The sequence below is a fragment of the Macaca thibetana genome, chromosome 11 (genome assembly GCF_024542745.1).
Source record: "Macaca thibetana thibetana isolate TM-01 chromosome 11, ASM2454274v1, whole genome shotgun sequence".
NCBI lineage: Eukaryota > Metazoa > Chordata > Mammalia > Primates > Cercopithecidae > Macaca > Macaca thibetana.
Window position 1 is genome coordinate 48,275,342 of NC_065588.1, and position 27,772 is coordinate 48,303,113.

The 27,772-nt window shown below is 51.0% G+C and overlaps 1 protein-coding gene and 1 pseudogene across 2 annotated transcripts; one reads left to right on the top strand and one right to left on the bottom strand.

The window, feature by feature from the left end:
- On the top strand, window positions 1-15,921 carry ACVRL1 (activin A receptor like type 1). Of its 2 annotated transcripts, XM_050748770.1 has the most exons (10): window positions 1-311; window positions 5,058-5,123; window positions 5,685-5,936; window positions 6,139-6,350; window positions 6,553-6,652; window positions 7,015-7,161; window positions 7,779-8,054; window positions 8,611-8,808; window positions 11,550-11,680; window positions 13,325-15,921. In XM_050748770.1, the coding sequence occupies exons 2-10, from the start codon at window positions 5,063-5,065 to the stop codon at window positions 13,457-13,459; spliced, it is 1,512 nt and encodes a 503-aa protein (XP_050604727.1). In that variant the 5' UTR covers window positions 1-311; window positions 5,058-5,062; the 3' UTR covers window positions 13,460-15,921. The 2 variants fall into 2 exon arrangements, with proteins under 2 accessions (XP_050604727.1, XP_050604726.1); XM_050748769.1 differs by lacking the exon at window positions 1-311 and having other exon boundaries at window positions 4,689-5,123.
- LOC126931594 (uncharacterized) lies at window positions 15,244-27,177 on the bottom strand (annotated as a pseudogene).
- Window positions 27,178-27,772: the final 595 nt, after the last annotated feature.

A 27,772-nucleotide genomic window follows, 5' to 3' on the forward strand; every position in this document is an offset into this window, starting at 1 on the left:
GCGAGCGGCGGCCAGTCGGCGAGCTGGGCAATAAGGAAACGGTTTATTAGGAGGGAGTGGTGGAGCTGGGCCAGGCAGGAAGACGCTGGAATAAGAAACATTTTTGCTCCAGCCCCCATCCCAGTCCCGGGAGGCCGCTGCGCCAACCGCGCCGAGCGAGCCCCTCCCCGGCTCCAGCCCGGTCCGAGGCCGCGCCCGGACCCCAGCCCGCAGTCCAGCGCTCGCGGTGCAACCGCGGCCGCGCGGTGGAGGGGAGGTGGCCCCGGCCCACCGAAGGCTCGCGCCCCGCCACCCGCAGAGCGGGCCCAGAGGTGAGTCGACGTCCGCGGACGGGACCGGGTGGCGGGCGGCCTGACCCCCGCATCAGTGGGCCGTTCCTTCGGGCGGACCCCAGAGTCACCGCAGAGTGGTCGTGGTAGGCTCAATCCCAGCTCATTAGAAACGCAAGCTGCCCCTGGCTGACCCCGCACAGCTTACCCATGACCCTACCTGAGAGGAGGGGACTGGACGAGACCCGACTGGAAATCAGAAACTTGGCTCTAAGTCAGTGACTTCACTTCTCTGTTCTACCCTCTTCATAAAATGGGCAGTGGGATTCTTGTCTTGCTCTACTCACATAGAAGGGATCACATGTCCTCCAGGCCGCTGTGTGGACCTGGAGTGAATGTCCACTTCCACAGCTGTTGAGACTCCCCGCAGAGCTCACCTTTCCCAGACCAGTCCTTCCAGTTGTTGCTTGAGGAATCTGACACTATCATTCCAACCAAGGAGCCTCACCCCCAGCCTCGCATGGTCAGTCATCTCCGTTCCACGACCTTCCTTCAGGACCCAGGCCAAAGGGGATCCCAGTCTCCCTCCAGGCTGGGACCCCAGATTTTCCATCTGCCCTGGAGGCCAGTGCTGTGAAACCCACGGCTGAGCTGGCTGCCCCAGCTCCTCTTTCCTTCTCCAAGGACAGGGGTATAATGGACAGTTGCTCTCACCCTCTCTACCAGCTTCTGGCTGAGTCAGGGTCGGTCCTTATACCTGTTCTCTCACCTGTCCTCCCATTTCATTGGTTTGTTAGAAATAGCTACCATTTATTGAGTACTAACTATGTAGACACTTAGATACATTTTTTTATCATGTAATCCTGGTCACAACCTAGTGGAAGAGGGGTTACTATGTCCATCCTATAGAAAAGGAAACAGACATGAATAACTTGTCCAAAACTCCTTGGATGGTGGGGTAAATGGCATGGTTGGGGTCTTGATAACATTTAAGTGCTTACTGTATACTACTTATACTCTGCTAAATAATTTTGCTACATTTTACCTATGAGATAACACTATTATTCCCACTTTACATATGATGGGAAGCCTAAGCCTCAGAAAGTTTAAGTAACTTGTTTCAAATCTCATGCCTCTAAGAGGCAAAGGCAGGATTTGAACCCAGGTCTCCATGCTCCTGAGCCCACACCCTAACCTCTGTGCTACTCTGTGCTGCCTCCATGGTCTGCCTGAGACCTGAAAATCCAGGCTTGTTCCGCTGCATCACCCCGCTGTGAGGGGCTAATAAATCACGTGGATGAATCGTAGGGGCAACCCAATATGAACAGCTGGGTCTGGTCCTCTGCTGTTGGGGTAAGGCCTACTGAAGTGCAGAGTGAGTCCAGAAGGTTGTGCTTGAGATGGTGCTTCTCCAGCCCTGTGACAATCACGGCTGTGCTGAGCCACTGCCGTTGATGGGAGTGGGTTTTATCAATCCTTCAGGTGTGCTGGGGAGAAAAAGATTGATAAGCACCTTTGGGGCATACCACTACTCTGGCTCTCCCCACGGAAGGCTCAGACTTTGACTACGCCTATGGCAAACTGATGATTTCTGGGCAGCAACACTGTTGCCTGGGGCAACATAGTAAGGCCCTATCTCTACTAAAAATAAAACTGGGCATGGTGCTGCACCCCCCTGTAGTCCCAGCCACTTGGGAGGCTGAGGTGGGAGGATCACTTGAGCTCAGGAGTTCAAGGTTACAGTGAGCTATGATTGCACCACCGCACTCCAGCCTGGGCAACTGAGCAAGACCCTGTCTCAAAAAAAATTAAAAACAAACAAAAACGCTGTCTGCATTTAAACAAATCTGAGTAGGGCACCCGTTAATAACAACAGCAGTGGGCAATTTGTTCATGTCCACCGAGACCCATGTCTTTTTCTTCCTTTGAGGAACTCATCTAACCCCAAACAATTGGAGGAATAACAACGACCAAGGAAGGATTTATTATCAGCAATTTAAGTTTATTAAGACACACTCAGTGACTATGGACAGGAAACCTAACATCTCTGAACCTCACTTTCCCCCATTGGACTGTTGTGATGATTAAATCAGATAAACCATTCAAGTTCAGTACTTAGCACATAATTAGTACTCAGAGAAGGTTAACTGTTATTATTACTTCATAGTGTTTAGCTAACGTTTGAATTTAGTTTAACGTTTGTAATTTCTGGCCAACAATAGTGATGCTTCTGTCAGCAGGAGATCTTTCACAAAGTTTTGCTTAGAAGTGAAAGGATCCTGCCAGGCCCCAGGAGTCTGTTTGTGCTACAGTCAGATTTTAGGGCAAATTGTAAAGAGTCAGCTCTGAGTTTGAACTGGTCAGGACTCAGCACCCTTCTGTTCTTGACCTCACACTGGGTCCAGTTAAAAATTGGACAGTCCCAATTTTACTCCATCACATTCCCAGGATTAGACCAAAGATGGGTTCTGCAGATGCAGACAGGCCTCGCTCCACAGTGTCACCAAGTCCCGGCTTTGGTGTTTATCCTTGGCTGTCCCTTCTCTAGTAGATGGGGAGGGTCCTGGGTGGGAGTGAGTGTCCCCTCCCTCTGCGTCCCACTCCCACTCACCCAGCAGGGCCCTGTACAGCAAAATGAAAGCAGAGGAACCAGACTTAGCATTGTGCAGGACCCATTTCTCAAAGAGTGGTGCCCACACAAACTGATCAGAACTCCCTGGGAAACTTTTAAAAAATGCATGTTTCTTGCTGATTCCAGGACTGAATCAGAGTCTGTAGTGAGGGTGAAACCAGTGAATATGCTTTACTAATTGAGCACTTCAGGTGATTCCGATGCATGATAAAGTAGAAGGAGGGTGGACTGGGGCACGGCCAGAGAACTAGAGGTACGGACAGAGGGTCCTAGAGGAATGCCGGATTTTAGCCTTAGTGTTAGCCACTTTTTTCTTCCCACCTCAAACCCTCTTTTTTGCAGCTTTCTGGGCTAGCAAAGGCCGCCAAGGATGGCTTCCTGCTAGTACCCCAGTGGGCAGATTCAGCCCCTCTGGGGTGCTCTCTCCATCCCATCCCACCACAGGCCCTGCCACACAGTGCTGGCCAGAGTCCTCACTGGCTGCGGGAGGGGCAAGAGGCAGGAGGTCAGACAGAGGCTGGGGACACAGCTGCAGCAGCCCAGGGCTCTGTTTCCTCCCCCAGCCTGGGCCTCTGGGGCAGAGGAAGCCCAGGCAGGAAGGCCAGGCGTGCCACCAGCCAGAGAGGCCTATGAAGCCCCCCACCCCATCCCTGGCCATACTGCCCTCAGAGCCTCAGGATCTCGGGTCTTCATTTGGCACCATTCTTAAACTATGGGCCTTCTGAAGCCTCTGTGGCCATATGCCCAGCCCTGTGAGGATCACCATGTCATGCCAAAGGACAGTCTCCCTGCCTTGTGCGCTGCCTGAGGATCCAGTCCCCAGACACACACCTGCACACACTCCACCATTCAGAAAGTCCTGTTGCTGTCTGACTAGAGTCCTTCTAGCTGCAGCTTTAGCCCATATCTTCTGGTTCTAAACCTCTGAGAAATGAAGACTGGGTGGCTTCAGAAGCACTGGTTGGTGTGGGACCTGGATTGGGGACTATCACAGACCGGAATTACTCCCCCTGACACTCTTCAACAAACTTCTGAAAAAGTTCAACCCTAGCCAGCCATGGAAGGTCAAACATTCAGTGTCTAAGTGTGTTTCACTTCCCCTGCCACATCACTGGCCCTCCACCCACCCTTTCCAAGATGGCAAGGGGAGAGAAGGGGGCCAGGGAATGACTCTGAGAGGGCAGCTTATACTCTGGTGAGCTTGCAGAGAGGTTCCTCTACACCTGGCATGACCCGGCGCCATCCAAGCTTTGCGTGGTTGTTACAGCCTGAGGGCTCAGACATGGGCTGCCACCACTGGATAGGGACGGTGTGGGGAGAGCACTTGACTAGGAGTCTGGAAGCCTGGGTTGTACTCCTGCTGGTGCCAGTGAGTCCTGTCTGACCCGGGACAAGTCTTCTTCCCTGTATAAGCCTTAATCCTTTCTTCTGTAAAACAAGGAGCTGGATTTTGTGATCCACCTAGAATTCTGTCATGTGGGTGTCCCAGGCACAAGGAACTAAGGGTAGCAAGGAACTAAGGGCATATTTAAATAGCCTCTCCAGACCCTATGGCTGCTGCAGCCCACCCTGAAAATATGCCCTTAGATCCCTGCTGTGCGTGACTCCTGCCTGTTCTATCCAGACCCCAATCTAAACAATCTTGATTCCTGTTCCTGGCTTGGCAGGACCCTGAATGGCAGGAAGTGAAGACAGGAGCCTGTTTATGTTTGAGGCAGCCAGGGCTGGGGGGGCACTGGGAAAGGGTAGGCAGGGGTGAAGGCTGTGAGGGTGTGGGAAAGAGACACAGAACAGAAGGGGAGCTGCTGGAGAGATGCTCCTTCTACCCCAACTGGGTGCTCCCTGCGGCTCTCCCAACCTGCCTCCAGTCTGAGCTCAGCAGCAGGGGTGCAGAGCTAGGGTTTCCCCAAGCTCTCGGTCACTTAAACATGGCTCTCCACCCTTCACCTCTAACAGGATGGTTTCCATGGGGAAGTGAACCAGGACTTCCCTTGCAGGCCCCGCCCCAAAGCCAGGCGGCAGGGAGTAGGGAGGCGGCCTCCCTGCCTCCCCTCCAAAAAAAACTCTCTGTGATTTCCTCTGGGCGGGAGGGAGCCACAGCTGGCGGCTGTCACATTTTGCAGCTCTTACTCCACCTCTCTTGCTCCTCTCTGCAGGGACCATGACCTTGGGCTCCCCGAGGAGAGGCCTTCTGATGCTGCTGATGGCCTTGGTGACCCAGGGTGAGTACTGGGGGAGCAGTTAGGAAACAGGAACCTGGATAGAGAAAGGGCTATCTGGGCCCAGATCAGCTCTGCCTGGGGCTGAACTTGAGAAACTGGGGAGAATTTAGGAGCTTGACTGGAGAATAGAGGAGAGTGAGGCTCCATTAAACTCAGCCCCCAGTTACCCCAGCCCTCCTTTGCTCTCCTCTGGGTCCAGACCTGCAGGCTGGAGCTCTGTCAGGCTAGGGTGGAAGCCTATATGTGGGGCGGAGGGAGAGCAGGTGTTGGCAGGCCAAGCCTGGGAGCGCTCTCAGGACTGGGGCTGGGGGCGCAGCCCAGCCTAGAACTGGGAGGGGAGAACCTAGGAGCCAGGAGGGGACAGAAGCCTGCTTCTCAGTGTCAGCTGCCCTGAGGGGAGGGCTCTGAGGGAAGGATGACTGAGGATGGAAGTAAGGGACCAAAGCTTCAAGGTGTTTGTCTGGGGGGTCAGACGAGAGGGACAATGGGACAGAAATGGGTGTCAGGCTCAGCCTGGGGGAGCTGGGCCCAGAGTGGCTGAGCTTCCGGTGTGTCTCCCAGGTGACCCCGTGAAGCCCTCTCGGGGCCCGCTGGTGACCTGCACATGTGAGAGCCCACATTGCAGGGGGCCTACCTGCCAGGGGGCCTGGTGCACAGTAGTGCTGGTGCGGGAGGAGGGGAGGCACCCCCAGGAACATCGGGGCTGCGGGAACTTGCACAGGGAGCTCTGCAGGGGGCGCCCCACCGAGTTCGTCAACCACTACTGCTGTGACAGCCACCTCTGCAACCGCAACGTGTCCCTGGTGCTGGAGGGTACGTCCAGCTGCCCCAGCACTCCCTCCCCATCTTCTCGGCCCCTGCCCTCCCTTCCCTCCTTTCCTCTCATGCTCTGGCCAATAAAGGGGCTGGGGGCGGGGGGGCGGGCAAGACTCTGGGATTTAACTGGCAGAATGGTCTGCCCAAGGTGGGGGAAGTTGACCTAGTGCAAGCTGAGCCTCAATGTCCCCTCCCCCAGCCACCCAAACTCCTTCGGAGCAGCCGGGAACAGACAGCCAGCTGGCCCTGATCCTGGGCCCCGTGCTGGCCTTGCTGGCCCTGGTGGCCCTGGGTGTCGTGGGCCTGTGGCATGTCCGGCGGAGGCAGGAGAAGCAGCGGGGCCTGCACAGCGAGCTGGGAGAGTCCAGTCTCATCCTGAAAGCATCTGAGCAGGGCGACAGCATGTTGGGGGTATGGGCCTGGGGACCTGGGACACAGGGTGGAGTGGGGCAGATAGCAACTGCGGAATCAGAGGGGTCATCCAGAGAGTAGAGCCGGTGGGGAGCTGGGCGAGTGAGGAGCTTGCAGTGACCCAGCAGGTCCCAGGTTGAGGATGGAGAATGGGGCTGCGGCTGGTTAGGGCAGCTTTTGAGTGGCCTCTCCATACCCCCAGGACCTCCTGGACAGTGACTGCACCACAGGGAGTGGCTCGGGGCTCCCCTTCCTGGTGCAGAGGACAGTGGCACGGCAGGTTGCCTTGGTGGAGTGTGTGGGTGAGCAGTGGGTGAGCCCGGTGGATGAGGACCAAGGGCTCTCATGAGCCTTGAGGGGTGAGGGAGTTCTTGGCTTCCGGAATCACAGGCAGTGCCAGGCCTGGGTCAGAACTGGAATTCTGCTGGGCAGGGAGTGGGCTGGAGATGGGCCAGGGCTAGGTTCTTTCTGCAGGACCGGGGTGGAACGAGAGGCAGCTGGGGGTGGCCTGCCGCTGGGTTTGGGTCTGGATTAACTTAAACCTAAGGGTCAGGGGTTCTGTGGGTGGGGTGGGCGAGGGAGGCAGCACAGCATCAAGATGAGGGGCTCCTCCAGGGCTCTGTGTGCCCAGTGTGTAACCCTCACCTTCCCCTCTGGCCATCAGGAAAAGGCCGCTATGGCGAAGTGTGGCGGGGCTTGTGGCACGGTGAGAGTGTGGCCGTCAAGATCTTCTCCTCGAGGGACGAACAGTCCTGGTTCCGGGAGACTGAGATCTACAACACAGTGTTGCTCAGACACGACAACATCCTAGGCAAGGGGAGGGGCCGGCTGTGCCAGGCCTGGGGCTTTGCCCTCCTGCACTCAGGGCTCGAATTCACAGACCTCCAGACATTAACAGAACCCTGAAGGACTCCCAGCCCACCTGCAGCACCAACCTCTTTTTTTTTTTTTTTTTTTTTTTTTTTTTTTTTTGAGACAGGGCCTCGCTCTGTCACCCAGGCTGGGATGCAGTGGTGCAATCTCACTGGAACCTCAATCTCTTGAGCTAAGCGATCCTCCCACTTCAGCCTCTTGAGTAGCTGGGACCACAGGCATGTGCCACCATGCCCAGCTAACTTTTTTATTTTTTGTAGAGATGAGGTCTCCCTATGTTGCCCAGACTGGTCTCAAATTCCTGGGCTCAAGCAATCCTCCTGCCTTGGCCTCCCAAAGTGTTGGGATTACAGGTGCAAGCCACTAAGCCAGGCCCAGACCCAACCTCTGACTCCAGCTCTGTCTCTGACCTAAGCCACATCAACCCCCACCCCAGACTTTGCTTAGCAGTGACCCAGCCCATTCCCTCTCCCCCGACCCCACCCTGACCCTGACCACTCCAGCCTCCCTTAGCCCCAGCCCCTTGGCTGAGTCACCCGACCCTTCTGTGCACAGGCTTCATCGCCTCAGACATGACCTCCCGCAACTCGAGCACGCAGCTGTGGCTCATCACGCATTACCACGAGCACGGCTCCCTCTACGACTTTCTGCAGAGACAGACGCTGGAGCCGCATTTGGCTCTGAGGCTAGCTGTGTCCGCAGCCTGTGGCCTGGCACACCTGCACGTGGAGATCTTCGGTACACAGGGCAAACCGGCCATTGCTCACCGTGACTTCAAGAGCCGCAACGTGCTGGTCAAGAGCAACCTGCAGTGTTGCATTGCTGACCTGGGTGAGCTGGGCAGGGCAGGGGCAGACCCTTCACAGGTGGGCACAGCCCGTGCTCTCTCCTCTCCTTTGCCTATGGGCGGTGACCATGATTGGCGCTTGAAAACAGAGGTGCATGTTGTCTCAGTTCTCCTCTGCAAGACCGCATGAGTTGTCTGAACACCCTTTTCAAACCAGACTCCTTCCACCATACCATCCTGGCTCCAGGAGTTGGGAGAAAGGAGGCAGGAGCCAGAAACCTGGATTCTCATTCCTGGCTTCGCTAACTATATCCCTCCCCGGCACCAGCCTCCGGCTCTGCTCCGTGAAGTGGGCATCATAATGCCTGCCTTGACCACTCACATCTCGCTGGGTTCTTGAGAACCTAAAGAGCACTACATAAGCAAAGAGTACCTGGGGCGGTGGTTCTCTCTGTGGTCACTGTCTTCCAGCCCATCTCCATGCAGGTCTCCATCTGCCTCCCCCTCTCTGTCCCACTGCTTCTCTCAGTCCCCACCTTGCCTGCCCCCTGGACCCCCGGTCAGGGAGAGGGACAGGAGTGACAGGCCTCACCCCCACAGGCCTGGCTGTGATGCACTCACAGGGCAGCGATTACCTGGACATCGGCAACAACCCGAGAGTAGGCACCAAGAGGTACATGGCACCCGAGGTGCTGGATGAGCAGATCCGCACGGACTGCTTTGAGTCCTATAAGTGGACTGACATCTGGGCCTTTGGCCTGGTGCTGTGGGAGATCGCCCGCCGGACCATCGTGAACGGTGAGTGTCCACCCTACACAGGGTAGGGAAAGGGCAATTGGCCCGTGGAGCCAGGGGCTTCCTGCCATGGCCAGTGCCCATGGCCTGGGAGGTTTGCAGCCAGACCTCCTGGCACCCTTTCCATGCTGCCCACCAGCTGATTCAGCTGAGTGACCTTTTAAGGTATAAACCTTAAAAACAGATAACGGGGTCTGTGAGTCTGGCTGTGAAATCTTGGGTACGTGATAATAACAGAAATATTAATAGCAGCTAACATTGATTGAGCTTAAATATGTGCCAGATGCCATGCTATATACTTTACATGTATTATCTTATTTGATTCTTTGATATGGGCAAGGCAGTGGTATTGCTTAGTGGCTAAGACCATAGGCTTGGAATCAGACTTCCTGGGTTCTATTGCTGATTTTGCCATGACCATGGGTAGGTTATTTGGCCTCTCTGTGCCTCAGTTTCCTCATTTGTAAAATGGGGGCAGTGGCTTATGCCTGTAATCCCAGCACTTTGGGAGGCCGAGGTGGGCAGATCACCTGAGGTCAGGAATTTGAGACCAGCCTGGCCAACATGGCGAAACCCTGTCTCTACTAAAAATACAAAAATTAGCCAGCTCTGGTGGCACACGCCTGTAATCCCAGCTACTCGGGAGGCTGAGGCAGGAGAATTACTTGAACCTGGGAGGCAGAGGTTGCAGTGAGCCGAGATCGCGCCACTGCACTCCAGTCTGGGTGACAGAGTGAGACCCTCTCTCTCAAAAAAAAAAAATGAATAAAGAAAGAAAGAATAAAAATAGCTTCCAGTTGTTGAGATAATCTAAGTATTTAGAACAATATCTAGAGCTAAATATTAGTGGCCGTTATTGCTGTAGATAGAATGAGTGCCTGACCTCGTATTGTCCCCATTGTACAGTTGAGGAGATGGGGGCACAGAATGACAGCGGGCTTGAGGCAGCATCAGGGTCTGAAACCGGCCAGTCTGCTCCGGGGCCAGTGCTCATCATCACTGTGTGCACTTAAACCTCTCTGGCCTTTGATTTCTTCATGCACACAATGCATGTGAGTGCCTGCACTGCCTGCTTATTGCTGCCTCGTTGTTACTGTGGGTTGCCACAGGGGACTCTGATTTAGAGGGACTGCGGCAGGTAGAGGGACCTGCCCCGGGCAGCCCTGTGGTTGATGCTCTCTCAGCCCTGGGGTGGATGGAGGATGGGTGGGTCTTCTACACTGGTGGGAACATTGTCAACCTTTGAGGAGGCTGTCCATGGTGAGGGACTTCCAGGAGTCTTGACAGGTTGGGGACAATCCTCAGGATATGGCTGGAGCCCTGCTTCTTGGGGACAAGGATGTCTTCATTTCCTGAGTATCTACTAGGAGCCAGCCCCATGCCAGACTTCATTTGTCCTCAGTGGTCATCGACTGAAAACGGAGGCTGTGGTGTCACCAGTCCCTTGGGGAGACTCACGAGGCGCTTAGATTCCTTAAGACTCTGGGGATGAACTGCCAGAGTGGGCTCTATGGAGACTGGGATGGGGGAAAGGGGAACCTGGAAGAAGCCAAGGCTCTTTGGACCAAGCTGCAGGGCAGAAAGGAAAGGCTGGGAGAGGCTGCCTGGGGCGGAGGGGGAAGCTCCATCAGCCCCACACGGACTCGCGGCACATTATAAACACTGTAATCTGGTGTCAGCCCCGGCACTGATTAAAGGCCCATTAGACACACTCAGGCCTCTGTGCAGCACTGATTAGGGCGTGAGCGGCACAGGGGCCGGCCTGGAAGCTGGCCATGGGGAGAACAGCTGGCGAAGGCTCTATCGAGGTTGCGGCCTGTGTGGCCATGGCCCCCAGCCTCAGGCTGGGAAACAGGATGGGGCACAGGGCTGTCTGCAACTCCACAGGCATTGTTTTCAGAAAGCTCCTACTAAAAACTGTGAACTTGGGATACCAAGAGGAGGGGGTCAGTGCTGTCTGCAGGAGTCAGCAGAGGCCTGTGCCATCCCTGACACTGGGTGATGTTATGTGGACCTGGATAAAAATAAGTGCAGCTCGGAGGTCAAGAGCACATGCTTTGCTGTTAGACTTTGTGGGCTTAAATCCTAGCCCTGTCACTTACTATCTGTTGATCTTAGACAAGTTTCTTAAACTCTCTGGCCTTCATTTCTTGGCTTATGAAGTGGAGCTAATAGTATTACCTACCTCATAGGGCCGCTGTGAGGATTTCATGCAGAGCTCTTAGGATAGCACCTGGCACACAGTGCTCAGTAAACATTTGGTGTTATTATTATCAGGCATGTGTGATAGTTGGGGCCTGCGAGCAGTCCCAGGCACTGGGTGGAAGGCAACTGAGGAAAGACTGGGGACAAGGCTGGCCTAGGAATCCGAGATGGATTTGAGTCTTGCCTCTGCCATTACTAGCTGTGGAACGTTGGGCCCCACTTTTCTGAGCATCAGTTTCTTCATCTGTAAAATGGATGTAATACTAGTAGCCACCCCATAGGGCTATTGTGAGGACAAATAGGATAAAACACGTAAAGTATTTACAGCAGAATACCTGGCACATGCCAAGTGCAAAACAAATGGCAGTCATTAGTATTAGTTAGAAACACATTTATTGCATTATACTGTCCCTCTCAGGGACATGTCCAGGCCACTGGTTTCTGGCTGTTGGGATAGAGGGTAGGAAAGGCTCTCCTCTGGGTGGTATTGGGCCTCCTTGGGGTCCCAAGTGATTGTCCCCTCCATTGTCCATTTGCAGGCATCGTGGAGGACTATAGACCACCCTTCTATGATGTGGTGCCCAATGACCCCAGCTTTGAGGACATGAAGAAGGTGGTGTGTGTGGATCAGCAGACCCCCACCATCCCTAACCGGCTGGCTGCAGACCCGGTGAGGCCTCTACTGGGATTAGGATGGCATGGGGTGGTGGCTTACGGCTGGGATTTCTGGGCCCAAGAACTTACGTCTGAGGCCTCTGCTTCATCTCGGGTAGATAGTGGGTGTCCTGGTTAGGGCACCTCTCTAGGTACTCCCTCTTTCAACCCTGGCCCATGTTCCCTGCCCCCAGCGCCATCTGGTCATTCTGAGAATTTAAGAACCTTCACCTTCCTTGTGAAAAGTCAGAGGCTCTCTGTGGCTCTGTGTGTGTGTGTGTGTGTGTGTGTGTGTGTTTGAGAGACAGGGTTTTGTTTGCTCTTGTCACCCAGGCTGGGGTACAGTGACCCAATCATAGCTCACTGTACCCTCAAACTCCTGGGCTCAACTGATCCTCCTGCCTCAGCCTCCCCAGTAGCTAGGTGTAGTACACACCACCATACCCGGCTAATTTTAAAAATTTTTTTGTAGAGACAAGGTCTTTTATGTTGCTCAGGCTTATCTCAAACTCTTGGGCTCAAGTGATCCTCCTGCCTCAGCCTCCCAAAGTGCTGGTGTGAGCCTCCACACCTGACCTCCACACCTGACCACTGTGGCATTTTTGTTGCTGTTTGTCTTTGTTTGTTGCTGTTCTGCTGTTGTTTGTCCTTGTTTTTTCTCAAAACACTTCACTTATACAAAGACACACACACATACATCAACACATACAAGCATGAATATCCTTCTGAACATACACTCACAGATATATACACATGCACATATACGCCAGACTGTTGGCCCCGTGAGGACAAAGAACATGTCTTTTGCTCACCCTTATATCCCTGTTACCTGTCATAATATTTGGCTCACAACGGGTGCTAATAAATATTTATTGAAATAATGAATATATTCTATACATGTATACATGTATGTATACATAGACATATATTTCTGTACAACATACATACATATCCACAAAAAGTCACATGTATGCATTCCTGTATACACACACACACACACACACACACACACTCACTTTCAGGAGCCAGAAGTGGGGCCAGCTCATTCCAGGCCCTGGGATGGGTTGGTGAGCTCCCTGGGATGGGTTGGTGAGCTTCTTGGGATGGGTTGCTCCCTGGACACTTGCATTTTTAGGGTAGTTCCCACTTCTCAAACTTCCACAGTCCCCTGGGCCCAGCCATGGCTGATGGAGGGGCTGGGAGACACTGCCCTCTGCACCGGGGTCTTAGCCTGTGGATGGGGATGTGGAAGCCCCCAGGCTTGAAGAATCTGCCCCTTCCTGTGGATCTTGGCAAAGGTGGGGATGGGGGTAAGGTGTTTCACAGACACTGCTCGCCCAAGGGGGCTTGAGTGCTCCTGAAGATCTGAGTTCTCTCTTTCTGTCCTCCCTGTCTTTCTCCATCCCTTTCTCACTCTACTCTCTTCCTCTTCCATTTTTTATTTTTTGTCATCCTCTGTTCTCCCTTTCACTGCTTGTCTTTCCTCTCGCTCTCCTGTCCAATGCTCTCATTTCCCTCCTCTCATCCTTTCTCTCCGGCTTATGTCTCCCCATTACTGGCTATCCTCCTCATCTCCTTCTTTCCATCTTCTCTGACCCACCTCCCTCTGCATCTCTCTCCCAACCCCTCCTCTCCTCTGCACCTCTCTCCCAACCCCCAGGTCCTCTCAGGCCTAGCTCAGATGATGCGGGAGTGCTGGTACCCAAACCCCTCTGCCCGACTCACCGCGCTGCGGATCAAGAAGACACTACAGAAAATTAGCAACAGTCCAGAGAAGCCCAAAGTGATTCAGTAGCCCAGGAGCACCTGACTCCTCTCTGCCTGCAGGGGGGTGGGGGGTGGGGGGTAGTGGATGGTGCCCTATCTGCGTAGAGGTAGTGTGAGTGTGGTGTGTGCTGGGGACGGGCAGCTGCGCCTGCCTGCTCGGCCCCCAGCCCACCCAGCCAAAAATACAGCTGGGCAGAAATCTGATCCCCTGCCGTCTAGCCTGCTCAAAGCGGCAGGCTCCCTGACGCCTGGCTCTCTCCCCACCCGCTATGGCCAGCAGGGTGCACCCCTACCACTCCCAGGACAGGATGCAAAAGAGGCTCCAGAGTCAGAGTGCCAAGCCAGGGAATCCCAGTCCCAGACTCAGAGCCTGGGCCTGCACTTTGCCCCCTGCCCTTGATCAACCCCACTGCTCCACCAGAGCTGCCAGGGTGGCACAGGGCCCTGTCCAGCCCTCGGCACACACTTCCCTGCCAGGCCTCAGCCTCTGGCACAAGCTCCAGAGAGCTAGGGCCCATCAGTTTCTCTCTGTGGGTTTGTATCTCAGTTCCATGATGCCTTGGGCTTTCTGTCTCCTCAACAAGAGCACAGCTTGCTGAATGTCAGCTGCCTGGGAGAGCTGGGGCCTGAGTTACTAGGGCATTAAAACCTAAGAGGTCCTACTGAGGATGTGGCAGGATCACAGGCCAGTGGAGAAGGGGCAGGTCAGATGGGTAAGGCCCAGGACTTTCAGATTAACTGAGAGGATGTCGAGGCCAAGCGTGGCAGAGAGAAGGTCAGTGGGTGTCAGGAGACCCAGGTCTGACCCCAGGTATTTGTTCCATGTGACAAAAGCAGGCCTGTATCAGGACCTTTTCTTTTCTTTTTTCTTTTTCTTTTTCTTTCTTTTTTTTTTTTTTTTTTTGGACACAGAGTTTCGCTCTTGTTGCCCAGGCTAGAGTGCAGTGGCATGATCCCAGCTCACTGCACCCTCTACCTCCCAGGTTCAGATGATTCTCCTGCCTCAGACTCCCAAGTAGCTGGGATTACAGGCACGTGCCACCACGCCTGGCTAATTTTGTATAGTTAGTAGAGATGGGATTTCACCATGTTGGCCATGCTGGTCGTGAACTCCTGACCTCAGGTGTTCAGCCTCCCAAAGTGTTGGGGTTACAGGTGTGAGCCATCGTGCCCGGCCAGGACCTTTGTTTCTTATCTACATATTGGAAGATTTGGTCCTGATGTCCTTTGAGGCTTCTTTAGCTCTAGTTCTCTGACGTTTCAGCCTATATCAGAGCTAACTTCCTCAGTCTCATCTATTACTTATGCTCCAGCCCCTGCCAATTTGCCTCAAGATGGGGGTTTGAAAATAACTTTACCTGACTCAAGGAGTGTCTGGAGCACCTCCTAGTCTAAGTCTCCAAGCTCCAATTCTTACCTAAAACCATGCCAGTGGCCACCCTTGGGCTCAGACAGCTCTGGGCCTTTTGACCACAAGCCAGCCCCTCGGTCCTCTCTGTGGCATAGTCTACTGTGCGCTAGGACCGCAGGGCGGTTTCCTCTAAGTCTTCCAAGATCAAAAGAAATTTGGCTCCATCCAAGAAGCCTCCAGCTCCCCTGCTGGCCCCTGGCTCAGGCCCACACCCCTGGCCAGGCCCAGAGAGTGTGTCTCAGGTGAATTCAATAGCTCTAGAGAATCACACAGAGAGTCTGGCATTTGGAAATGTCAAGGATGTATGTATGCTCACGTATGGAGCAGGTTGCCCTGGCCCCTGGGTGCAGGGAAGTGGGTTGGAGGGGAGCTTGAGGAATATAAGGAGCAGGGGTGGGGACTCAGGCTACGGACAAGGACAGCCCTAAGATTGGGAAGATCTGGCCTAGTAGTCTTCAAACCAGGGATAGGGAAGTGAAGAAAGCTCTCCCCGCTCCTGCTGTAATGACCCAGAGTAGCCTCCCCAGTCTGGCATCTTATGTGTGTCTTCCACCATCCTCATGGTGGCACTTTTCTAGGCCTGTCTCCCAGCATTGTGCAAGGCTCAGAGGAGAACCAGGAAGTGAAACTGGGTGAAAACAGAAAGCTAAATGGATGGGCTAGGTTCCCAGATCATTAGGGCAGAGTTTGCATGTCCTCTGGTCACTGGAATCCACCCAGCCCACGAATCATCTCCCTCTTGAAGGATTTTATTTCTACTGGGTTTTGGGACAAAATCCTGCCGAGACCCCACAGCCAGAACCTGAAAGCAGTAGCTCCCCAAAGGCTGGAAAATCCCTAAGAGAAGGACTGGGGCAGGAAGTGGAGTGACAGGAGACAGGTAGAGAGAAGGGGCCCAATGGCCAGGGAGCGAAGGAGGTGGCCTTGCTGAGAGCAGTCTGCACATGCTTCTGTCTGAGTGCAGGAAGGTGTGGCAGGGTCGAAATTACACTTCTCCTACCTGGAGACACTGTTTGTGGGAGTACTGGGCTCGTGCCTGGCACACAATAGGTCTGCAATAAACCATGGTTAAATCCTGAGCTCCAGAGTCTTCCCAGGCCGACGCCTCTGCAGTGGCCCCTCCCAGAGGTCCAGATAGAACCAGAGGGATCGCGGGAGGAGAGGGGCCCAGGATACACGCCCAGCTTTGCCCTTACACAGGTCACAGTTTCCTCACGCCCCTGCTCAGACCCCCGCGGGGGCCCAAATCTCAGTTCCTACCCCAGATTGGGAGCAGCCTGGTCGCCGCACCTGCCACGTCGCCCTCTGCTGGCGGAGGGCTGCCCAGCGGCCGCCGCCCGTCCCCACACAGGGACCGCGGGCCTTTCCCGGCCGGGTGGGACAGCCTTCCCCGCCCCCGGGCGCCAGCGTCCGTGTGCTCGCTGACCTGCTGTTCTGCAGGGACTGTCCCCCGAACACCACACCTAGCAAAGAGCTTTCTGCTTCCAAACTGGCAATTTGGACGCCCCCTCAATTCCTTGTTCTCACTTCCCTTCTCAAATGGGGTCCCCATCTTGCCAGGAGTCAGTCCCCATTCCCAGCATGGGAAGATCCCCTTCCCTGGGGACCTGCCTTGTCCTGGGATCAGAAAGCACTTCACACACACATCCCATTCTCATCCCCGGAAATTCGGGGCGGGGACATGCCATGGCGGAGGCAGGTACTAAAAGAAGCTGAGAGGGTCCTGGCCTGTGGGACTGCCCAGCCTAGAAAATCTGTGCCTTTGTGCTGGATGCCCTCTTCGGGAAACATGGGGAGGGTACACCTGACACCACAGATGACTTTGTGGTCCCTTGCACCCCCAAGGCAGCCTCATGCCTGGAACCTCCTACCCTGGGTTCATGGATACCCACACAACACAGTGTCTTCCCCGAGGATTGGGGCACCCGGCCTCAGACCAGCTTTGAGGAAATAGGAGCGTTGCTAGCATCCGGCAAAGGCAGCCTTTCCCCTCCCCCTGTGCCTGCCAGACTCTGTCCTTATGTCCTCCCCATGCTGTCCAGACTATGGTTAGAGAGTTGGGAGAAGGGCAGTGGGGAAATTGCAGAGAAGGAGGTACGTGAACGCTGAGCAGGATCCGTGGCAATACTGGCTCACTGCTCTCCGGTTCTTGCGAAGAGCCCTTGGGAAGTCACCCCGTCCAAGCCCCTGCCTACAAGTAGACCTCAGGGAACCTGCCTGCCTTTGGAGGAAAAAAACCCACTGCTCACTTTGCTTCTCTGCAGCTTTGCCCTGACTTCCTCGGGGACCCCAGGCCCCAGTTTCCCTATCTAGACAAAGAGGGAGAGGACCATCTGTGTGGTATCACCCTGAGGGGTGATAGGTGCCATAGCATGCCACAGTGGGGCTGAGGGTAGCTCCTGGAGCATGAGCCTTGATGTGGAGGGCCACCCCTTCCCCTGCCAAGGCCTCACCAACAGTTCTCCTCTCCACCCTCCAAGGCACCATCCTCCCTCAGTCCTGCCTTGCACCAGCCTCCAAGAAGGGTGCTGTTTCCTCCATATCCTCACCAACATTATGATCAACAGCCCAAGAGATGGCAAAGTCCTCACACCTAGAAGTCCCTGTCCTGGGGGTGGAGTGCGGGGTGCACGTCCTGTGTCCAGTCTCCCAGGGCTGGGACTGATGCTAGCTGTGCAATCGTCACTCTGGGTGGGCGACTCTTGGAATGAGCTGCTTCCACCAGGGCCACATTCAGTTTGCTCGAAATAGAGACAGAGGGCTTCTTGACTTTGCATATGATTTGCATAATGTCATAGACACACAGTCTATTTTCAGGCAGTTTTCAGGTTAAAGTGTTGTCACTGCTGCCCTGCAGGGTGTCATGTCTGGATGAGTCTCTTCTCTGTTCTTTCTCACCCACCCACTCTTACTGACCTACATCCCCAGCTGCAGGAGCGAATGGTGAGGCAGGGGAAGAGTGGGGTTGTCCAGGGAGACACATAGGCAGGGAAATAAAGGGAATTTCCTTATTACCAGCATCACCAGAAACAGAATCTGGTTGCTCAAGGGCAACTAATAGGCAGAGGGTAAGGAACAGGAAGCCAGGTAACCCATCTTCTGTTCTGCACAAACCCTTCCCACCTCTCCTACCAGGAGAACAGCCAGTTCCTGTTTCTCTATTCAGTCTTCTGCTGGTTTGAAGAAAGATGTCTAGATAGATAAACCTGTTTCTTTCAGCCACCCATAAAGCCTTGCTTGGCCCCGACATCCCTCATGGGCATTTATTTTCAATGCTAAGATTAGATCTTCACCTCTTGGGAAATCTGACCTGCAGTCTGTTCCTCTCCTGGGAGCCTTATCTGAAAGATAAGGATCCTAGTCTCATGATCAATATTTTTGGAGCACCTGGCACACAGTAGGAGGTCGGTCAGTGCTGCAGTCCCCTCCTCTTCTTCATCTAGAGGTCTGTACCAAGTATCTCATTGTCCCACACCTGGATGCTCGACACACACACCAGCCTCTGAAGGCTCAGATGCAGAAACAGACTTACAAGAGCCAGTTGATGTAACTGTCACTAAGTTATCTGCGACCTTGGCCAGTTGCTTGGCCTCTTCATCTGGAAAGGCGGGGGACTGGTGATTGGTGGAGACGAGGGGCAAAGACAATTCCCATATTATAGTTTGAGCTGTTTGGCGACCTTCCTTGATCACAGAGGGTCGGGGCTGGAGCCCCACCCAGGGCTCCCTCCTGTAGACCCTCTGGCTTTGGGGCATGTCTGGTGTGCTGTCTTCCTGTGTATATCAAAGGATCCACCAGATGCCAAGGCAAGGAGCCTGAGAACCTTATTGGGTCCTGGGAAAGGAGAGACCACTCAGTCTGGCTGCCTAGCCACCACGCACTACCCAGAATTCCCTGTCCTATGTCCAGCCCCCAGGACCTGCCTCATCCCCTCAGGCAGGCGTTTCCTGTTGATAAGAAGCTTAGTCACAAACACTGATAAAGACATGAAAAAAGGAAATCGACAGGCTTGGGTATAATGGGCATTTTGTCTGCCTTTTCTACCCCTCTTCCTTCTCCCAGCACTGCCCACTCCACACCCCCACCTCATACTGCTTCCCAGAACTGAAGAGAAAGCATTCCCCTACCTCCACGTGGGCCCTATTTTATAGTCTCCAGGAATCTGGCCTGAAGGCTTACACAGGTCTCAGAAGGGGGGCCCAGCTTGGCCTGGGTCGGGATGGGAGCCCTGAGGCAGGAAGCACTGGGTGCTGGGAGGCCTCAGGCCAGGGAAATGGGCAGCAGCACTTAGAGGAAGGACAGTCCAGCACAGGTCTCATTGAGGACTGTCCTCTTCCCTCCTCCTCTCCTCCCAGAGGCTTGGATCCAAGTGGTGGTTAGGTGGCTAGATAGTCTATAATTAGTGCGTTTTCCATAATTTTAGTCTCAAGCTTGTTACTGGAAAATCTCATTAATTTTGAGTCTACTAATTTGGAATCTATGATCCTTCAGGCCAAGAGGCTGAACTGATGTTTAGAAAAATAAAGAACGCAAACAAGTTTTTGAGGCAGGCCCTACCACCCTTCTTGGGTTCTGATTTGTAAGTTCAGCTTGACAAAGGTAGTTGTCCTAAAGCACTGGGCCTGCAGTTGAGATAACCTGCCACCAGGTGGGTGATGAGACTTTGCCTGCCACTGGTGTTTCAAGTAGTCATTGCTCACGGACAGATGTTGTAAAGATTTTATATTCAATGATTCTTTCCCCCTCTTCTCCAGAGATGCAACTCCTTAAGAAAACAGTAAGGCAAACATAGAAAAAAGTGGCATAGATGGTTCTAAGTGGCCAGTGTTTAAAAGAAAACCAACAGCCAGCATATACAACTTGGAGATTTTCTTGATTTAACTGTTTTCCAGTCCTGGTTGCCACCCAACTAGGGCCTTATCCTGGCTTCAGGCCCTCATATCTCTATTGCATTTTTGACACTTGATGGAAGGAGCAGAGGAGTAAAGAGCAAAGAGTTTTATCCAAGTCAAAATTCTAGCTGTTGTAGCCGGGCCCAGTGGCTCACTCCTGTAATCCCAGCACTTTGGGAGGCTAAGGCGGGCAGGTCACTCGAGGCCAGGAGTTTGAGACCAGCCTGGCCAACATGGTGAAACCTCATGTCTACTAAAGATATAAAAAATTAGCTGGGTGTGGTGGTGGGCACTTGTCATCCCAGCTACTCTGGAGGCTGGGGCGGGAGAATTGCTTGAACCCGGGAGGCGGAGGTTGCAGTGAGCTGAGATCATGCCACTGTACTCTAGCCTGGGAGACAGGGTGAGATGCTGTCTCAAAAAAACAAAACAAAACAAAAACAAAATTCCAGCTGTTTTGTTGGATTTTACTTACTTATTTATTTTGAGGTGGGTCCTGCTATATCACCTAGGCTGGTCACAGACTCCTAGGCTCAAGCAGTCCTCCTCAGACAGCCTCCTGGGTAGCTGAGACTACAGATGCATGTCACCATCCTGGCTAATTTTTTTTACTTTTAATTTTTTTTAGAGATAGAAGTCTTACTCAGATGTTGCTCAGACTGGCCTCAAACTCCCAGCCTCAACTCATCCTCCCACTTGGGCCTCCTGAGTAGCTGGGATTACAGGTGCAAGCTACCACACCTAGCCCACCTGTTGTTTTAGTAATTCAACAAATTTATTCTAAATTTATATGGAAGAGTATAAGTTCATGAATAGCTAAGTCAATTTTCTTTATTTTAAGTTATTTTCTGACTATGTTATTCATTCACATGATTCAAAAGCCAATGCATCTACATTGGAGTAGTGTGGGAACAAAAAAAATAAAATAAAGAACTAAAGGCCAGGTGTGGTAGCTCACGCCTATAATCCCAGCCCTTTGGGATTGGGAGGCCGAGGTGTTTGAGTCCAACCTGGGCAACAAAGAAAGAATGAGTGTCTACAGAAAATTAAAACAGTGTATTATTCCACTCTTTGAATGTACCAGTCCCCTATTTTTGGAAGTTTTGTTTTTTTCCAGTTTGGGGCCATTACAACCAAGGCTGCAGTGAATAAACTTGTGTATATATCACTTTTCTTTATTCAAGTATTTCTATAAGATACATTCTAAAAAGTGGAATTCCTGGGTTAAAGTATATGTGAATTTGGCCAAGTCAGTTGTAAAGAAGTGCAAAGGGGGAGACTTACCCCAGAAGACAATAAGACAAGTCACAGAAACATAGAATAGTACCAGACAAGTAGACAAATAGACAAGTAGAACATAATAAAGAACCCAGGAACAGGCCAGGCACGGTGGCTCACGCCTGTAATCCTAGCACTTTAAGAGGCACGGTGGCTCACACCTGTAATCCCAGCACTTTGGGAGGCCAAGGCAGGCAGATCACCTGAGGTCAGGAGTTTGAGACCAGCCTGGTCAACATGGTGAAACCCCGTCTCTACTGAAAATTTAAAAATTAGCCAGGCATGGTGGCACACACCTGTAATCCTAGCTACTCAGGAGGCTGAGGCACAAGAATTGTCTGAACCTGGGAGACAGAGGTTGCAGAGAGCTGAGATCACACCATTGTACTCCAGCCTGGGCTATGGAGTGAGACCCTGTCTCAAAAAAAAAAAAAAAAAAAAGTGAAGATGATGGCTAAAAAATACAGGGTTTTGTGAGGGGTGATGAAAATGTTCTAAAATGGACTGTGATAATGGTTTTACAGTTCTGTTAATATACTGAAAATCATTGAATTATGTGCTTTAAATGGATGAATTGTATGGTATGTACATTATATCTCAATAAAGCTGTTAAAATGTGAGTGAAGAAAGGCTGGATTGTTTAGATAGTGTTGGAAATACTGGATCACTGTTCACATAGAAAATGCAGTTGGGACTCTCCCTTACATCGTCTACAAAGATGGACTCCACATGGATTAAGGACCAAAGTGTAAAAGGCCACACTGTAAGGCTAGTAAAAGAAAATGTAAGAGAACACCCATGTGACCTAGGGTTGGGGAAAGACTTAAAGAAGACCCTTGGCTGGGCGCGGTGGCTCACGCCTGTAATCCCAGCACTTTGGGAGGCCAAGGCGGGTGGATCATGAGGTCAGGAGATGGAGACCATCCTGGCTAACACAGGGAAACCTCATCTCTACTAAAAATACAAAAAATTAACTGGGTGTGGTGGCGGGCGCCTGTAGTCCCAGCTACTCGGGAGGCTGAGGCAGGAGATTGGCTTGAACCCAGGAGGCAGAGGTTGCAGGGAGCTGAGATCGCGCCACTGCACTCCAGCCTGGGAGACACAGCGGGACTCTGTCTCAAAAAAAAAAAAAAGACCCTTGAAGTGTAAACTGTAAAACAAAATATGAATATTACTATATCAGTTCACTCTTCAATTATACACTATAGATATATTTAACATTGAAAAATTAATAAAACTCATAGATAGATGGTAGACTGGAAGGAGATATTTACAGTCCTTAAAACTGTTGAGGCATTAATATCTACAATATATAAAAAAACTCCTGCAAATCAGTAAGACCCAAGAGAAAAACGGGCGAAAGACATGCAGGGTTAATTTACAAAAGAGGAAGCCCCAATGGCTAACTAGTATAGAAAGGAATGTTCAAACTCGCTAGTAATCAGAGAAATGTACATATAAATGACATACCAACTAACATCCATCAAAATGGCAAAATGAGAAAAGTGAATAACGCTAAGAGTTGTCAAGGGTGTGGGGGAATAAGAACTCTTGTGCAGTTCTTGTAGAAGTATAAACTGGCATAGACTTTTTAGCATTACTTAGTAAAAATGGGTATTCCTATGCCATTTGACCTCATGATACCATTCCTGGGTATACAGTAGACCCTTGAACAACACAAGTTTGAACTACATGCAACCACTTACATGCAGATTTCCATCCTCCTTTGCCACTACTGAGACAGCAAGACTAACCCCTTCTCCTCTTCTTTCTTCTCAGCTTACTCAACATGAAGACAAGGATGAAGATTATTATAATCCACTTCCACTTACTGGATAGTAAATGTATTCTCTCTTCTGGCCAGGCGTGGTGGCTCATGACTGTAATCCCAGTGCTTTGGGAGGCCGAGGCGGGTGGATTGCTTGAGGTCAGGAGTTCGAGACCAGCCTGGCCAACATGGTGAAAACCCGTCTCTACTAAAAATACAAAAAAAATTAGCCAGGCGTGGTGGCATGTGCCTGTAATCCTGGCTACTCGGGAAGCTGAGGCAGGGGAATTGCTTGAACCAGGGAAGTGGAGGTTGCAATTAGCCGAGATTGTGCCACTGCACTCCAGCCTGGGTGACAGAGCGAGACTCCATCTCAAAAAAAAAAAAAAAAAAAAAAAAAAAAAAAAAAAAAATATATATATATATATATATATATATATATATATATTCTCTTCCTTATGATTTTCTTAACATTTTGTTTTCTCCAGTTTAAGAATACAGTACATAATGCATATAACATACATATGTGTTAATTGACTGTTCGTTATCAGTAAGACTTCCAGCCAACAATAGACTATTATTAGTTAAATTGTGGGGGAGTCAAAAGTCATACACAGATTTTTGATCGCATGTGAGATCAGCACCCCAAACCTCACCTTGTTCAAGGGTCAACCATATATCTCCTAGAAATTCTCATACAAGTCCACAAGTAGAGACACATGAGGAAGTTCAACACACTGTTGCTTGTGGTAGCAGGGAACTGGAACCAACCTTGGTGTCCATCCCCAGGGGAACAGAGAAGCAAAATGTTCAGAATACGATGTCATCCACTGGAAACAATTAACCAGACATATATGCAGCAACATAGATAGACCTTAAAAACATGGAATTGATTGGCAAATAAAGAGAATGAGGGTTATAACACAATGCCTTTTATATAAGTTTAGGATGCATACATATTCAAAACAACATTATATCCTTAGCAAGGATATGCATACATTTTAGGACATGGAGCAAGCTCACTAGAGTGCCTGGGGATGAGGGGAGCAAGATAGATGGAGATGGAAAGGGGGATTGGAGAAGGAGCTGGAAAATAAAATCTAAGAGAGGCCTTGCTACCTTGCACAGGATAAGGATGATAACATGTTACCCCACGATTAACCTGAAGACCATAGAGGGAGAAGGAAAAAAAAAAAGAATTAACAACTGCAGAGCCCGAGATCCTGGGCATGAAACATAACAGAACCTCCAGGGACTCAGTTTCCTCCTATTCAGAATGGGGATAATATGTAAGGTGGTTGTGAGGACTGTGATCATGTTGGGCAAGAGGCCTGGCCAGAATTGTTGTTCAATAATAAAAATAATGCTGATGATAGTACGCTATCCTTGCCGATAGTGTTCGCAGGTTCAGTTCTGCAGAGCTGCAGACCAGCTTGGTGTCAACACCTCTTGGTTTGCTCCCCAGCTCCTGGCTCTCTTATCTCCCTGGCCTCCTCATCTGGGCTGCAGCTAAATAGGAGAGATTTGCAAGGAAAGGTGAAAAGGTGAAAACCTGTGATTACATATATGTATATTTCTATGTTTATATTTATTTATTTCAATTAGAAAAAGGCTCTTCATCCTGTATTCACTGGCTGCTCCCTTTGGATCAATACTTTAGTTAGGTCTTTAGAGAAATGAAATTTATATTCATGCCCCGCTGTTCCCTTAGTAACAATCTCCGGCAATCAGATCTGCTCTCTGGTGGAAATGGCCTTTGGAAAGCGCTTATGCAGTGTGCAGTTGCACAATCTTACCTTTGCCAGAAACTGTTTTCTGATGTAGCCAGTATCTTTTCCAGAAAAAAAAATTAACTACATTTAAGCAGACTTAACAAGGTCTTAAAATAGATATAAAGTGGTTTCACCCCACAAGGGGAATTCTTAAAATACTAAAGTACTGTTTTTAAGCATAGTCAAGTACTTCAGAAACACTCATTTACATTGCAAACAATTTCTATGCTAATTACAAATGATTCTTTCCCAACCACTAGGTAATATTTTGTGTTACTGTATGTACCTGAAACGAATAATATTACTTCTCTTTCTTCTTCTTTTATTTTTTTGATCAATATTCATTATTCAAACTGGTATTTCCACAATTCTTCCAGATTTGCACTTTTATTGTATTTCAGGTGTGAATTTGAGAATCTAATCCCCATAGTATTGAGGTAAAACCACAAAAACAGATTTATCACAATCACTCCTCTAAAAAGAGACTTATTGGAGAATCAGAGAGTCTCAACCCTCTTTGTGGCTCTCAGATCCTCCAATAAGTCTCTTTCAAACATTCTATACTTCTCCAACAACTGAAACTCCCCATGCTGACTTTGCTTCTTTATGAAGAAAATGGAAGCCCTAGGCTGGGCGCGGTAGCTCACACCTGTAATCCCAGCACTTTGGGAGGCTGAGGCAGGCGGGTCACCTGAGGCCAGGAGTTCAAGACCAGCCTGGACAACACTGTGAAACCCTGTCTCTACTAAAAATAGAAAAATTAGCCAGGTGTGGTGGCGGGTGCCTATAATCCTAGCTACTTGGGAGGCTGAGGCATGAGAATCGCTTGAACCCGGGAGGTGGAGGCTGCAGTGAGTCGAGATCGTGCCATTGCACTCCAGCCTGGGTGACAGAGCAAGACTCCACCAGAAAAGAAAAAAAGAAAAGAGAAGAGAAGCCCTAAGATGCCCTCAATGGCAGACACCAAACTTATGAACTTATCTGCGTCTCTATTGCTTCCTTCTTCTACCTTTCCAGCCCCTTACCTTTCCAGCCCCCCTTTCAAGTTCCTCACCCTTTTTTTTTTTTTTTTTTTTTTTTTTTTGAGATGGAGTTTCGCTCTTATTGCCCAGGCTAGAGTGCAATGGTACAATCTCAGCTCACTGCAACCTCCGCCCCCCAGGTTCAAGCAATTCTCCTACCTCAGCCTCCCGAGTAGCTGGGATTACAGGCATGTGCCACCACACCTGGCTAATTTTGTATTTTTTTAGTAGAGCTGGCGTTTCTCCATGTTGGTCAGGCTGGTCTTGAACTCCTGACCTCAGGTGATCCACCCATGTTGGCCTCCCAAAGTGCTGGGATTACAGGCGTGAGCCACCATGCCCAGCCTCAGTTTCTTCACTCTTAATGACCTTTCACTCTTCTGAATGAATTCTCAACTTACTCTTCTCCATCAGGTCCTTCCCACAAGGCATCAATTGGCTGCCAAGAGAAACCCTCAAGTCCACACCCCTCCAGCCACTCTAGACTCCCTCCTCCTCCCCTTCTTGCTCACATTTATTGGAAAAGCCAGCTTCTCATCTCCCACTCACTCCTTAGCCCACGCCCCCTGACTTTGCCATGGAAACGGATCATTTGGAGGTCACCACTGGTCTTGTTGCTAAATCCAGTGGACCCTCCCAGTCATTCCTTATTCCAGTGACCACTCTGCCTCTTGGTTTTCCTACCCTACTCAGCTCATCTCCCTCCTACCTCTCTGCAGGATTCCTCAGATTTCTTTGTAGGTTTCTCTTTGCTTCTCCTTTAAATGCTGGTGTTCCTGGGGCCCAGGTCCTCTGCTCCCTCTGCTTACATCTCCTGGGTGAGCACATCATGCCTTACCTTTAGTGCTCATTGATCACTTTGAGATCTGTGTCTGCAGCTCATGCCTCCCTCCTGAGCTCCAGACCTCAAGGCCCAGCTCCTTCTGGATGGCTCCTTGGATGGCTCCCAGGCCTCTCAAACTCATCATGTCTGAAACAGAACTCCCCAAACCTGCTCTGTCCTCAATATTCCGAGACTCGTATAACTAGCCAATAAACACATGAGATTTGTTAGGGCTTCCTTCTCTCTTATCACCAAAGGCCCCATCCCCAGTCAATCAATGAACACAAAGTCTTGTCCATCCTACCTTCTGTTATATCTTAACTCTGTCCACCTCTCTTCATCCTTACCCTGGTCCTAGCTACCATCATTCTCACCTAGGGTGGGGGGACCTCCTTCTGGTTTCCTGCATCCATCCTGACCCCTCCAGTCCGTCTTTCACACTGTAGCTGGAGAAGTTCCTCTAAAATACACATTGTTGGCCAGGCGTGGTGGCTCACGCCTGCAATCCCAGAATTTTGGGAGCCTGAGGCAGGTGGATTGCCTGAGCTCAGGAGTTCGAGACCAGCCTGAGCAACATGGTGAAACCCCATCTCTACTAAAATACAAAAAATTAGATGGGCATGGTGGTGCATGCCTGAGGTCCCAGCTACTCAGGAGGCCGAGGCATGAGAATTGCTTGAACCAGGGAGGCAGAGGTTGAAGTGAGACAAGATCGTGCCACTGCACTCCAGCCTGGACAACAGAGTGAGACTCTGTCTCCAAAATAAATAAAATAAAATAAAATAAAATAAAATGCAAAATGTTATTCCATAATGCTCTCTGCTGAGTGTCACTGCCTTCGGGTTAAAGTGCAAACTCCTTATTAATAGGCCCTTATTGCTCGATCTGACCTGGCCTACAGCTCTGGCCACATCTCCCTGCATAGTCCTCCTCTCTCTTCATGTCCCTTTCAGTTCCTTAGACCTACAGTTCCTTTTTGCTATCAGGCCTCTACACATACTATCCCCTGTTGGACATTCTTAGCCTGGCCAACTTGCATTTATCAGCACGTGTGGGTGGTGTGATGGAGTGGACTGTGGAGAGAGGCAGGCATGGGTTTGAATTCTAGCTCTGTTCTTTTCAAGCTGTAAAAACTTAAGGATGTCAACCAACCTCTCGGAGCCTCAGAGTCCTCATCTGCAGACAGAGGCTTCATAATATTCACCACGTCTCCATATGTTGATTTCTCTTTTCAATTATCTGACCCATCTCCACCCACCCACTCTCACCTGCTTTTTCTGGGAACTGACCCTTCTTCCCTATGCACACAGAGACCATGGTGGTTCCTGGCTGCCATGTTAGTCCAAAAGGACGCAGCCCACTCCCCACAGATGAT

Excerpts from the sequence above, each read along its gene's own strand:
- ACVRL1 (XM_050748770.1), top strand. The coding sequence starts at position 5,063 with ATGACCTTGGGCTCCCCGAGGAGAGGCCTTCTGATGCTGCTGATGGCC. Across the intron at positions 6,351-6,552 it reads AGGGCGACAGCATGTTGGGG|GACCTCCTGGACAGTGACTG; the intron begins GTATGGGCCTGG and ends CCATACCCCCAG. Across the intron at positions 6,653-7,014 it reads TGCCTTGGTGGAGTGTGTGG|GAAAAGGCCGCTATGGCGAA; the intron begins GTGAGCAGTGGG and ends TCTGGCCATCAG.